We start from the raw sequence: 14,599 nt of genomic DNA, 5'->3' as shown, positions 1-14,599 counted from the left end.
ATTAATTACTTAAGCTCCATATTTTCCACCTTAGTTCATTCATTGACTTTTTAACCCTGGTCTTGTCACTTAGTTTTTTAGTTAATTGGTAAATGAATGTGATATTGCCACCTAATTGTATGGCCACCTAGTTATGATATTGCTAACTATATTTATCTAACTTATAGTTAGAAAAAATGAATCAAGTAATTTCAGTTTGTATTTTAGAAACTATCTTAAGGTTGAAATAATGAGGTAATCTAATTTAGAGGTCTAATAGACCTCCTCTGTGATCTTTTTCTTCATATCTTAGGAAACCCTTAAGGAAAAGTGAAGCCTAGTGCTCCCATTTTCAATTTTAGACATTCTGGGGCAGATAACAGAAAATTATATTAGCACACATTTGCTTAAATGTCTTTTTTTTTCTCTCACATAGTTCATGATTGATCACTTTAATCCTTTTGTACTAAGAAAGCACAAACAGAAGGATTGACATTTATCTGTGTCTTTAAAAGTCATGAGCAATTCTTCATTGGCTAGCAATTGTAATGTTGAGGTGGCTTAAATTATGTCTCACTGCCCATTTTGAAATGGAAGGTGAAAGGTGCCTCTTCACTTTCAAATGATGGAAGATTACTTGATTCTCAAAAAAAATATTTGAACTTGGATGAAATTGTACAGAATATTATAGTTCTCAAGTGCTTAATTCCTTCTCATAGAAATTTCAAGGGAACTTAGGATGCATTTGGCAGGAGCTTTTTCTAGTGCAATCAGGTTGCTATGGTAAACCAATTATTTTAGGCAAAGGAGGACTGTGTTAGTAAAGTGCTAATCTCTTTTCTGTTTTATGTGAGACTCTAATTACTCTCCAACTATTGAGCATGTACTGCAAGTGTGGTTTTTCCCGTTTTAAAAAGTGAAAGAAAATAAGGTCATAGAGAGTGTGCCTGCTGTTACCATGCTGGCAGGTTCATTTGATCATATAGTGCTCTTCTTAAACAATCTCATTTTAGATCAGGAAATGCAGTTGTTTTTAGAGAAATGCAATGAGAAAGAAGAGGTATGAATTTTATGTGAGCAATTGAAACCCAAGCCCCAACATGTTTTTATTATAAAAATATCAATAATATCTATAATTTATTAAATAATATTAGGTGTTAGGCCCTGTCCTGTGTACTTAATATGTATTACAATAATTAGCTTTTAAAATAATCTTATGATACCATTATTATTTTATTCCCATCATGCAACCATGATAAATGAGGTTTGACTTACTCTTCCAAGGAAACACATTTAACAGTGGATGTGTCAAGATAAAAATCCACATATATATAAATTCAGAGCCCATGCTTTTAGTTATATCTGTGCCATAAACTTTATTAGTTTTCCTCTTTGCCCCATTGACATTTAACAGACAATTTAAGACTCACTCCCAGGTCACCTTTGCCAGGGAACTTCTCTAATCCTACAGGGTGTGCATACTCATGTATTTTACCTTTATTCCCTCTACTATTAAAAATTTTAAATGTCCTACTTAATTTTGTATATTCAGCATCTAGCACAATACTTAGCCCCTAGCTGATATTCAAAAGTGTTTGTAGCGTGTATGACTAGAGGGAGTGATCAAATCAATGCAGTTTTTCAAGGTTGATGAGCCTTATTCTTGAATAAGAACACATATGTGTTCTCTGTAGTGTAGTTTGAAGGAAGTTAAATCATTTTTCCACACCTCAAATGTGAGCATAGAGGATAGAAATGATTTGTGATTGTGTGTGTGTTGTATTTTTACTTATGACTTCTGGAGAAGATTTCAGTTTTTAACAGTCATTGTTCAGGTCCACACATCTACCATGTGGTGTCTGAAAATTCTGAATATTTACTCCTTTACAAATGCCCAATGATATGACTGGTGGTAAAGAAGAGAAGATTGAATTGGTTGTTAACATTTAATGAGATATGAGTTTATCCATTTAGTCAATCAAAGGATTCTCTCTGTTAATTCTTGAGATTAGGATGTAGTGTCCCTTTTGTTTACCTTTGTATCTCCCCATCTAGCATATAGTCACTGCTGATTGAAGGCTCTGTCCTATGGAAATAAGACATTATAAAGAGGAGTTTGAAGAGAATGAGGGAAGGAGAAGGCAAGTCTAAAGATTGAGAACTTTGTAATGGTTAAAACTGTGGAAAAATAGGAATCCAAAAAGAAAAGACATACAAGAAAGAGGAAAGGAGAGGACATGTATGTGTGCATATGTGTGTGAGTGAGTGCGTATGTGTGTGTATGTGTGAGAGAGAGAGAGAGAGAGAGAGAGAGAGAGAGAGTTGGAGGAGATGATTGGGGACAAAGAGAAGAAGTAGAGAAACAAGAGGAGAAAAAAATAAGGGGAGAAGGAGGAAAAGATATATAGCCTGAAAAACAAATGTTGTCACCTTCACAATTTCATATAGTTAACCTGTACCAGTGTTAGAAAAAATTTTTTTATATATATTTTTAAAAATATATATTTTATTGATTTTTTACAGAGAGGAAGGGAGAGAGATAGAGAGTTAGAAACATCGATGAGAGAGAAACATCGATCAGCTGCCTCCTGCACATCTCCTACTGGGGATGTGCCCGCAACCCAGGTACATGCCCTTGACCGGAATCGAACCTGGGACCTTTCAGTCCGCAGGCCGACGCTCTATCCACTGAGCCAAACCGGTTCTGGCAGAAAATTAATCTCTACCAGAGATAAACACCTTTTCTCAGGCAATGCTTTGACATATCTCACCATTTCCATTAGCAACGAGTCACATGACCGTTTCTAACTATTAAAAAGGAAAGCAGCCCTAACTGGTTTGACTCAGTGGATAGAGCATTGGCCTGCGGACTGAAAGGTCCCAGGTTTAATTCCAGTCAAGGGCATGTACCTTGGTTGCTTGCAGGCACACCCCTGGAGGCAGCTGATTGATGTTTCTCTCTCATCAATGTTTCTAACTCTCTATCCCTCTCCCTTCTTCTCTGTAAAAAAATCAATAAAATATATATATTTTTTTTTAAAAGGAAAGCAACAATAAGTATAGAAATGATTGAGGCGTACCCACTGTTTACTCTGTGACCGCGAGAGATGACCTTTGGATCCCTTATTTTCACAATGTGACCTCGAATAAGACACGTTATCTCAGGCACAGAGGTTCATTTTCTCTTCTGTAAATTGTGGGGCTTTTCCTCCCTGTAAATTGACTTTTCCATCTCCAACAGTCTCCAATTTTGTGAAATAAAAAATTATTATTTCTACTGTAATTGCACTGTAGCAGTTAATAAGAATAAAAACTAGTGAAATTCCTCAATACATTTTTAATCTTTTAATTTCTAAAAATGAAAATGAGGCAATCTACATTTTATAAAGGTATCAAGCTACTCTTTCTTTATCTCAGCTTATAACTTAGTGATATTGAGTTATCCTATATATAGAATAAAATTTTTGCTTTTTCTTACTTTAGTGTTTTTGAGTTGTTTTGTTTCTTTGAATTATTTGTTTGGCATGTGCCTTGCAGCATCTTGTGAGCAAAATCCAACAAACAGTAAATGAGGGTTTCTTCCAGGATATATAAGGTAAAATCTCATTAACTTAAAAGATCTCAGAAATTTTACGTATTTTAATTACGTAAACCAGGTGACTTCTCAACAAAGCATAGTTATTTTAAATCTGTGGATTATTTCCACGGGATTTACTAAAAGATATAAATAATTCACCATTGATAGTAATTATCATGTATTATTTGTATTGTGAATGATCCATTTTTGTCCTTGGTCTATTTTTCTTGTAGGTGTACATCATTTCTTATTTACATATGAGCTCTTACATATAGTAATTTTTACTTATCTGTCTTATTTGTACAAAAGTTTTGTCTCAGTTCATTGTTTATTTTTAGTCTTGTGCTATTTGTTGCTTTAAATAATTTAAATATCATATTTTATGGTTAAATTTATCAATGGATAAATTTATGTTTCTGGTTTGTTGTCATATTTAGTCTTTCCCATCTTAGGGTTATGAAAACTCCCAGCTATATTCCTGTCTAGCATTTTATGTTTTAAATTTTTGCATTTGAATGTTGAATCCACTTAGAATCTATTTAGTTGTAAGGAGTTAAGAAACTGATTAATTTTGCAACATGGCCCACCAGTTATACTAGCCTTGTTTCTTGAAAAATCCATTATGCCTAGAAAAGTATATGGTGGGTTAATTTATAGCATTAGGAAGTTTTGTAAAGTAATCACACACCAAACCATGACTGAGGTGAAGAAGTAGAGTGAAGCCAGAATCCCAAGAGCAACCTCTTATCTCTTGCCAAATACCCCACAAACCTCCCCCAAAAGATGACCATTATTCTCACTTTCATGGTAATCACCTCTACACCTGTCTTTAGTTGTCCAGCTAAGCATATATTCCTAAACACTAAGGTGTTTGGCCTTGCCTGTTTTGAAATTATATCATCTAACAATATGTATTATTTGTGGCTGACTTCTTACACTCTACATTTTTAAGATTCAAGCATGATGTGCAACCAGTGGTGCTTCCTTCATTTTAATTGTTGTACAGTGTTCCATTTGAGAATATAATAGATATTTATCTATTCTATTATTGATAAACATTTGGGATATTTTTCCTTTGAGACTACTTGGAATAGTGTTTCTCTGGTTGGACTGGAATATCTCTCTGGTTGGACTGGAATATCTCCTGCCTCAGATGATCTGGGTTCTAGCACCAACACTACCGATGTCTATTTCCCTGGCTATAGGCAAATCATTTAGCCTCAGCATGCTTGAGTTTCCTCATCTATTAAATGCATTGCAGCAAGTCATGGATCTTCCTGACATTTTACAAAAAATAAATGTGTGCTGGTATGTTCTTCCAGGGAGAGATCTGGAGTCTACCCGTTATAGTTCTTGATAGCAAACAACAGAAACCAACTTTATGAACTGGAATGAAACAGGATTGAATTAGAAGGGGTTAGGCTCAGAATGCAATGCCGGACAATCAGCTCATGCAACACTCCAGCTAAGCAAGGCACGGCCAAGACCAGCCCCAGCTGCCACCACTTTTGAACTAGCCGCTGTGTGTCAAGCTCACTGCTCCTGTGCCCTTGAAGTCACCCTCAAAAATCAAAGCCCTGCCAAGAGTGTCTGGTGTGTCCCTGTCCTGTCTGCCAGGGCATACGAAGAGGGAATCTCGTTGGGCAAGGAAAGGGACTCTGTCTTCTGCTGAACTTGGGACTGTCTCCAAGTAGAAAAACAGACAGGTTGAAGGGCAGCCAGCACAGGAGTATCTATTGCCATGTCTTTCACCAGTTTCTCAAAGGGACCATGACCCCAACACTTCTGCCAGAAAAGATAATGAATCACTTCATTGGATCATCTATCATTACAGCTCTGAAATTATATGATTCTAAATACTAATTTTCCCTTCTCCCATTCTCTACCAACTCGGAATTTCTTTAACAAGATACAAATGCAGCAACAGAATGACTAACAACAGTGTGGGGTCAGTCCTAAAGCATCTCATGATCATTTCAGTGGGTGTATAATTATGATGGTTGGCTAATGACAGAGAGTAACAGATGTCTCAAAGTAGTTACCCAGCTGAAATTTTGGCAAACTAGTCCAAATTCCTCAAACAAAAGGAATTTACTCTCTTGTATAGTCTTCTGGTGCTCTGTTATGGGTATACTCAGGTGCAGCATGGCTCAATGGTTAAGTGTGCACACTTTAACATTAATGAGCATGGATATAAATTTTGAATCTCTCCCTTATGAACTGGGTCACCATGGAAAGTCACTTGGCCTTGTTTTTTCTTGTTTAGTAAATGATAGTGGTTATGCTAGTCAATGGGTGTTATTATGAAAACAAAATGATGGAATTTAAGAAATTATAATGTTTGACACATACTTACAGCTCAGGAAGTGATGATAAAGGTCATAATGATATTAAGGCAGTCCCCAACGATGAACCAAACTCATTCCAAAAAAAATGTTTACTTGTTTATTTTTAAGTCAAAAATGATAAAGATATTTAAGTCATGTGCAGTGACACATGCTCCATGTTAAAATGTGTTTAATGAACTATAAAATTGATGCAAAACAATCACTAAAATGTCATGTTGCAATGTACCAATGAACATTTTTTTCTTTATGTGGTGGATACACCCAAAAGAAAAATATTTTTAAATGAACACATTAGGCTAAATTTCTCAATATATGTAAAGTCAATTCAGTTACATTCAATGGTACCATCAAACTAAGATGAATATGAAATACCCAGAGAGTTTAATAACTGAATTAGTCTTCAAAGATGAAAGAAACAAAAGGTGGACAGTAGTAAACGTGAATGACTTCTGAGCCAGCAATTGTCACTGGAATTGTCACTTCCACTCCTGACCACCTTGGTGCTTGTGTCTAACCTTCAGCTTACCATAAGGGGTTCAGAAAAGTTGTTTGCGCCTTGGCCGTTTGGCTCAGTGGATAGAGCGTCGGCCTGTGGCCTGAGGGGTCCCAGGTTCGATTCCGGTCAAGGGCGTGTGCCTTGTTTGCTGTCACGTCCCCAGTGGGGGGTGTGCAGGAGGCGGCTGGTTGATGTTTCTCTCTCATCGATGTTTCTGACTCTCTGTCCCTCTCCCTTCCTCTCTGTGGAGAAATAAATGGAATATATTTTTTAAAAAAAGAAAAAGAAAAGTTGTTTGCTGAGCTAGAAATGGTCCAGCCTAGAACTGGTCCGGAGGTCTGGCTTTAATAGTGTGCTTGTTTCCTTTGAAAGCCTTCCTGGTTCTATGAATCCCCTAATGTACATGCTCCCCCTTTGTATTTTGCAGGTAAATGTGAATGTGGCAAATGTACCTGCTACCCGCCGGGGGACCGCAGGGTGTATGGGAAGACCTGCGAGTGCGATGATCGCCGCTGTGAAGACCTCGACGGTGTAGTCTGTGGAGGTGAACCATTTAACAGCCTTCCGCTACTGCATGCCACATGCTTCACCTGCCTTCCTTATGCTACTTAACCTTTTTTTTAATTGTTGAAAAGAAGATAAAAATTAATACACAATTCAACCTAAAGGCAATATACAGTTATGTTTGTAATGACCTTTATGTTCTTGGACTCTTGATTTCGGGCATGTGAAAGTACACAGTGCACTATTGATAAAAGGTGGTTGAGACTAAACTAAATTCTATGAAGATAGTAAAAGGCTGTGCTGCCACTGAACAGTTTAAGATGATTTTTGTTATTGTACTCATAAATCCTGGGGGAAGTAAGTATCACCCATAAATTTGAAAAATAAAACACACACACATAGTAAGATAACTTCCTAAGTTTAATTACAAAATCACAGGAAATATACAATATCTCAGTTCCCATAATGGCTCTGAGACCCAAATAAGAGCTTATGAAAGCAAGAAACTGCAAAGAACAAACGAGACAGATAGAAGGTGATCAGCAAAACTGAGAGTCCCAGGGAGAGAAGGTTGACAGTGTCTACCTGGTCTTCATCCAGGGGAGGGGATGGGAGTCAACATTATTCTCATAGTTCAATCTTGCAAAATCTGATGCTGTAGAGATGAGACATGCTGACGATACCTCCTCCTAGGTTTCCAGTACAACTGAGGAGCACTGGGTATGGAATCAGACTAAAAGAATATAGCTGTATTTCTTCAAGATAGTTATCATAATGCAATTGGGCACTTTACTGGATAAAATCAACATGCAGGTACAGCATAGAAAAGGCAGGGACATTATCACTACCATCTGGCTAATGTCCATGTGTATCTATCTATTATCTCTCCAACCAACTATGAAACACTCGCAAGTTGACCAAAAATGTCTTCTTTCTTTTCTTTGTGAGCCAAGGTAAAGGCCCTTTCTAAGGACTGTGGTGTCAGGTGGTTTATTTCCCGCAGCCCTCACAGCAGCCACCTTCAGTAATTGTTCCTGCTTTCTTCATCTTTCAAATAGAAAAGTGAGTGAGGTTTGAGGTGTTGATGTCCCATAGCTAAATAGCGGCAGTCCCAGGATCTGACACTGATGTTCGGTTCACAGATCTCTCCCTATACCACAGTTTCCCCCAGCGTGACATTAAACTGTTTGGACTTTATCTCAATATTACTTTTAGTTGAGATTGTCCCTTCACTGGTATTAGTTACCAGAAGTATCTAAGCAGAGTGCAGTCTTTTTTGTTAAATACAGTATGTATATTGACTCGTTTAATTCTCACAACGGGGTATAGAAAGCCTGCCGGGCACCTAGAGAAGACCTTGTTATCATTGTCATTTTCTCTGGCATGCAGTGTCTACCTCACATGGGTCTCCTTGCCCAGCTGCTCGGGTGACTTGGTTGAAATGGTTGATGTTGTAGAAACCTCTTATATTTACACATCCTTTCACATTCCAGTGAGTACGTTTTTTGTTTTCCTTGTTATTGATTTCTTCATTTTTCCTCTATTGCTTGGAGAAAGAGCTCCAGGAGGGAGAGGGTGAAATATCTCTACGCTCACGTTTATCCTAAATAACATAGCTTGTCAATACCTTTTGTGACAACAATGTGTTCAGAGCTGTGACTGTCTGGTCTTCAGTTTTAGGTGGCATTGATGATTTCTCCTTTCTGGTCATTCTTATCACACTTGACACTGAGCTATCAAATCAAAGTGACTGTCATTCATCTCAGAAGTATTTTTAGTGTCTCTTACCCTGTGGTGCATCTTCTGTGGAGAAGCTTCACATGGATTCGCCCAAGCACGGAGGAGCACAATTAAGAAGACACTGGCCATTAGGGTTCCTCAAGCCAAAAAACGCACTGGCAAAGTTTCTGTGTTTCTCAGTCTATCTAAAAATGCCCATTATCATAAGGAAACCTCTCTCATTATTTAGTAATATCCTATCATGTATATAGCACAAATTTAATCAAATCAGCAAATACTTACTGCATACTTATTCCACATCAAAGCCCTGCGTTGCCCTTTAAACATATATGCCCTTAAATATTTTTAATCACTTGATGTCATTACCCCTGACCTATATGCTAGCATTCCTCTTGGTTCAATCTTAAGTCCATAGAAACTTGCTCTGTCTCCAACCATTCCACATAAGTGATTCTTCCTGAGTGTATTAATAATTCCTAGCTGCCCAGTTCCTAGTTGATTTTTAGTTCTCATTCTATATGACCACTTTTTAGCATAGAGTTATAGTTACTCTACTCTGAAAGCCCCATGAAATGGTCTCCTCCCTGGGCCTCAGAAATACCTTCCCCATCCATTTCTTCTCAGACCTCTCCCTTAACCACTTAATTTCTTATTCTTGCTCATCTCCCAGAGCTTACCAATAAATCTGTTTCCCTTAAAATGGATGTTGTTGGATGCGGTTTCTGCTTGCTATTTATTGCCCTTGAGTAATCTCAGCCTCTTCCACTTGCATCTTTAGTTCTCAACTAGGTTGGAAAGGATAGATTTTGAATGAACTCTGTATGTATGATGGGAATGCTATGCTTTTGGCTTCTATGAGTGCCATGACTCTACCAACAGGCATGTCCCTTGCAGGGTTTCTGGAAGATATGCTAAGGAATTGTCAGAAAATATTTTAGCTCCTGTGGAGCATGAGGCTTCTTTTAAACCAGAGAAGTCTCAACATCTGTGCAACATGGATCTCATCTCTTTGCATCTGAGTTGTGTTATCTGAAGAGAAGGTGATCCCCAGACCACCATGTTGAGTTGTCATCCTCATGAATCCTTGCAAGGATTCCCATGGAGAGGAAGGCCCAATATTGTCCAGCTGCCAGGATGTGGTTCCTACCCAATGTCCTTCTAAGGAGACTAGTGCCGAATGTCAATCTAAACACAGCTGAACCTAAGAAAAGTTGCCCCTCCTGCTCCCACTGCTGCCTTGAGGGTTCAAGCAGCATTTATGGAAATTCATGATTGAATAATCTGAGTGAGGGGCAGGGCAGCATCAAGGATGAATCTTGATGGCTTCAGTGATTGGATGGGTGAAAGAGACTATGCTTTTATTGATCTAATTGTTTCCATTTATTGAAAAAGAGAGTTTTTTTTTTCATGGGGGCAATAGAGATGGACAAACTTAAATGTATTATGATTTTGTTCATTTTATCTGACATTGTATTCCTTATCTTTGCTTCTCCTTCTAAATTACTCCTTATCATTTTCCCATTCTTCCAAATCATCTCCTTTAGAATGCCTTTCTGAAATTATTTTATACTTCCTCCATACTGCAATACCTTCATTAAAATACCATCTCATTTTATTGTAAGTTCTTTTCTTCCAATCTATACAATTCTCATGGATATAATAAAACCTTTTTTACTCTGAAAAATTATTGTATCCTCAAACTTAGGATAAAAGTTGATGCTTAAGAACTTTTTTGAATAAATTATAAATTAAGGAAGTCACAAGTAAATTAAGGAGTAGGGGAACACATGCAATATTGACTCCAGTTTTGGATCAGAGAATTCTTCAAGTTGGAGTTAACATTTGATGTAGGCCTAGAATAGCTAATATTTAGAGATGTGAAAATAGGATGTGAACATTTTAGGCCTGAGGAAGCTAAGCAAAGGCACAGAGGTAAAAATATTTGATATGTGGAGGGAAAATATTTATTTAATTTTCTTGCATCAGAGGTTTTCCTCAGCTGCTCTTGAATCCATCCTTGGAAGGATTTTTTTCAAACTATTTACTCATTTATCATTTATAACAGATATTATTTCCCTCCATTTATTTCACGTTGCTCATCTTTAGATATCAGGACATTGTGAAATATTCTTATATTAATGTTTTTTTCAACACTTAATAAAACTAAAATAGTATAAAAAACAAAATAAAAATCACACACAAATCCACCATCCAAAAATAATACCTGATAACATTGTGTTGTATTTCCTTCTAGTTTTTTTTTGAGGGGTAGATCTCTTTTTGAATCTAGACTTATGAATGTTCTTTGGGCATTTTGATGTTTTGTGTGGAGAAAGCCCACATTCTACAGTATGTTCACTTGCTTCAGTTTGTGTTGCGTACACTCCGCTACATTTTTTTCACGTGAGATTTTAGTGGGTAGAAGGAACCATTTTCTTTTAAGCAAAGTGAGGAAATGCCCTACAGCAAAATGAATATGAACCTCATATTAAAAAAGACCAGCATTTGGATTCTGGCTCTGTTTCCCACTAGTTATAGTAACGTGGAAGGGCCACTTGGTCTCTCTGCCTTGGTTTACTCACGTGTACAATAAAGAAAATAATGCCCACCTATTGGCTTTATGTGAGAATGAGACACAAAGAATGAAAAGTGCCTCGTACTATGTGATAAGCAGGCAATCAGTGAATGCCCTATGTATGCAATGCAAAGTAGAAGATTCAAGTATCCATCACCATAACAGAACAAAACAACCCATTTAAGACCTCTTGAGGCACCAATTACAAAATGTTTTGGAAGGAAGTTGGCATCCTACAAATCTGCATGTCTGTGTCAGGGAAGGAATGGCAACTACTTTGTTCAAAGCCTTTGGTCTCCAAACACTTGGCAGCCAGTGGTGAATGGATCTTACTACCATAAGTGTGTGAAACTCACTGACATCATCCCTCTGGTGTGACTTCAGAGGAAAAAAAATTGAGAACCACTAGTTTGAGTAATTTTCTCAGTTCATCACCAGACACTGGGCCATCCCTTCTATAGCCTTTCACCTGTAGGGATTAGAACCCCATGTATCCTCTGTGTGTTCAGAGCAAAAGGCAGGTCCCTGACTCCAAAGCAGCATTTCAGCAAACAACAAATAATAAAACAAAAAGCATCCATAAACCTACCTAATCAGCATATGCAGGAGAACTGATAGCCAGCGTTGTTTCTCCACCTTCCTAACAATAACACTGAAGATGATTAAACCAGTTCTGGCAGGCTGGGATAAATTAGCAATTGTACCTGAAGGTGATTGTACATAATTACATAATTCTAAGCAGTTCAGTTTTGATTACACCAAAATTACAACCTGAAAATGACTGGCAAAAGAGAGTCAGTATGAAGACCGTTCTCCATTTAATTAACTTATTGGAGAGTCACGTTCAATGATCATAGAAACAGATGTGGACCTTCTCAAAATATCTTTATTAACAACAAAGATTTTACGTGGCCTATAAACCCATGGATTTTTAAAGTCAGATAAGTCGTTGCTTAAAAAAAATGCTTTGTACCAAGTGAGAGTCCTTAAGATATACTTATTTTTATTAGTATATGACTTTAATATCTCACAAAGAAAATATATCTACAGGCTGGCTCATGTGTATTTGTTTGTAGCCTAACATAAGCTGGATCAGAGCCCTCCATCCTGTACTCCTTATACCCAGGATGAGAATAAGAAATAGACTGCTTATTGCTTGCCTTCTTCCTTCTATGCTCCTGGAATAACTGCCCATGAGTCCAATTTAAAAAACAAGTGGGGATAATGAAGAGCCACCTCTTAATCACACAATCCATTTACATTTCTCCGGGGAGTTCTTTAGTTGTAGCTACAATTGGAAGGAGCTCACGCAGCCTGAGTGTGTGAGTGCAGTGAGCCCAGCACCACGGGATTTCTCACGTTGAGGAGGACCTTGGGCCAAGTCTTTCTTAGCTGGACAATATAGGCAGTAGTGGGATTGTCTCCAAATTACGTGTCAAAATCATAGACCTCTTTTCTGAGTTTGTTAAGTGTATCAGTTAGGACTGTGGTTGGCTGAAGGTAATTTATGCAAATAAGTCTGATGAATGTTGAGGTGACTGCCTGAGATCCAGCAACACCCCACACCCCTCCTATCTTCCCTTCCACTCTGTCCTTCCAGTATGACTTTTATTGTCATGCTCCTAGAAAACCTCCAGCTGTGTCCATCTTCCAGGAAAGAAGAAAGGGGAAGGAAAAAAGGACAAAGGGCAAAGGGCAAAGGACACATGCTGAATGAGCCTGTCCTATTTTCTTTGGGAGACAATCACTTTCCTGGAAACCTCACCCACAGGTTTTCTCTTATATCTCAATTATTAGAGCTCTGTCATAGGGGCAGCTCTAGGTAAAAAGGAGCCTGGGTAATAAAACAGCTTCCATATGGACATATTATCACTTTCCTGAAAAACAAACAAATAAACAAACAACAATAACAAAACAAGTGCTCTCCTAATATTAACAAGGGGAAAAAATGTCAGCCAGGCAGAATATCATATCTGACACAATCAGTATCCATTCATGGCTCAGTTTCCCAATTGAGAACCATCATTGCAGTGTTTTAAGGAAATGTGTCTCTGAGCCAGTGAATTTCATTGGAAAGGGTCATTGCCTAGAGCAGCACTGCCCAATAGAATTTTCAAAGATGATGACAATGTTCTAACTCTGCATTATTCAACACAATAGCCATTGGTCACATGTAGCTGCTGAGAACTTGAAATGTGACTAGTGCAACTGAGAAACTGAATTTTTAATTTTGCTTAATAAATTTAAATTGGACAACACAGGTCTAGAACATTCTTGGGGAATATTTTGGTGTGGGGGAAGAAATAGGACTAAGAACAAAAGTCACTGATGGGAGTAAGTATCTGGGACAGGATGGATGGCACTGGAAATGGAGATGGAATGGAAAACTACTCACCTGTCTGAAGATTTGAGAAGTCAGGTGAAGGTAGATTTAGTGTACTTCAAATTACTTCAAATGGCTCATTAGGTTGGCTCTTCCTCCATCTTTGTTCTAGAATGATCTATTATTGTACACTTATAAGAAGATAACTTATCACTAGATTCTATGGATTCTACCACCAAACAGATACAGTGTTCTCACTGAAATCTGTATATTTCTACAATAGTTCTGCAACCCCTAGGAGAGCTATTCAGAGACCTACGTGGCAACCGAGTAGGGTTGGTACAGCAAAAGCTGACTGAAACTACTGTTATAGTCTTATTTTTTTAAACCAATTTTTAGGAACATTCCACTTAGTAGGCTTTGTAAATGGCCTTCTCTGTCATTTTATGAGACAACACAATCATTTTATTTTTCTCCTTCTGTACTGGCTTCTCCTCCTCTATATTAGCCTTAAATATTGGAGTTTCTTCCTAAGTAGTTTCATTTAATTCCAAAGCTTTAAATGCCATCTTCTTGCAGAAACTGCAGCATCTGCTTAGCCCTAACCTGTCTTCCCCACCAGACTTGTGTCAATTGCTTCCTTAACTTTCCACATGGTTGTCTTAGAAGTATCTCATGTAAAAAAGGTAAAAAGAAAACAAAACCAAACATTAATAAAATGACAAAATAAAACCACTGACGATACCATTTACTGATGAAGATGGAGAGCAACTGAACTTCCATATTTTCATAGTTGGTGTAACTTCTTACAACCACTTTCAGAAACTCCTTGTCTTCTAAAGACAGACTTGAACATCCCTAAGACCCCAAAAGTCCACTTAGTAAATGCCCAATAAAAATTCCTACAAAAAAAATCTCATTCATATGAGGCTCAAAATAGCTGATTTGCAGCTCTCAATCTCTCCCTCCTAAGCTTCTTTAGCTAATAAAAAGCATCATTATTCAAAATATTTTCTAGCTTTCTTTCTGTCACCTACCACATCCAATTCAACAGTAA

General features: G+C 37.5%; 1 protein-coding gene across 1 annotated transcript in view; it reads left to right on the top strand.

Annotated features, from left to right (window-relative positions):
• Positions 1-14,599, top strand: part of ITGBL1 (integrin, beta-like 1 (with EGF-like repeat domains)) — a 206,394-nt gene that overhangs the window by 176,178 nt on the left and 15,617 nt on the right. Inside the window, exon 7 of the mRNA XM_014528332.1 lies at positions 6,828-6,944. Coding sequence (XP_014383818.1) covers positions 6,828-6,944 — 117 coding nt within the window. The remainder of the gene's footprint in view (positions 1-6,827; positions 6,945-14,599) is intronic.

Source organism: Myotis brandtii, unplaced genomic scaffold (assembly GCF_000412655.1).
Source record: "Myotis brandtii unplaced genomic scaffold, ASM41265v1 scaffold116, whole genome shotgun sequence".
In the NCBI taxonomy this organism is placed as follows: Eukaryota; Metazoa; Chordata; class Mammalia; order Chiroptera; family Vespertilionidae; genus Myotis; species Myotis brandtii.
The sequence above is the reverse complement of the archived record's forward strand: the minus strand, read 5'-3'. Positions and strand labels throughout refer to the sequence as shown.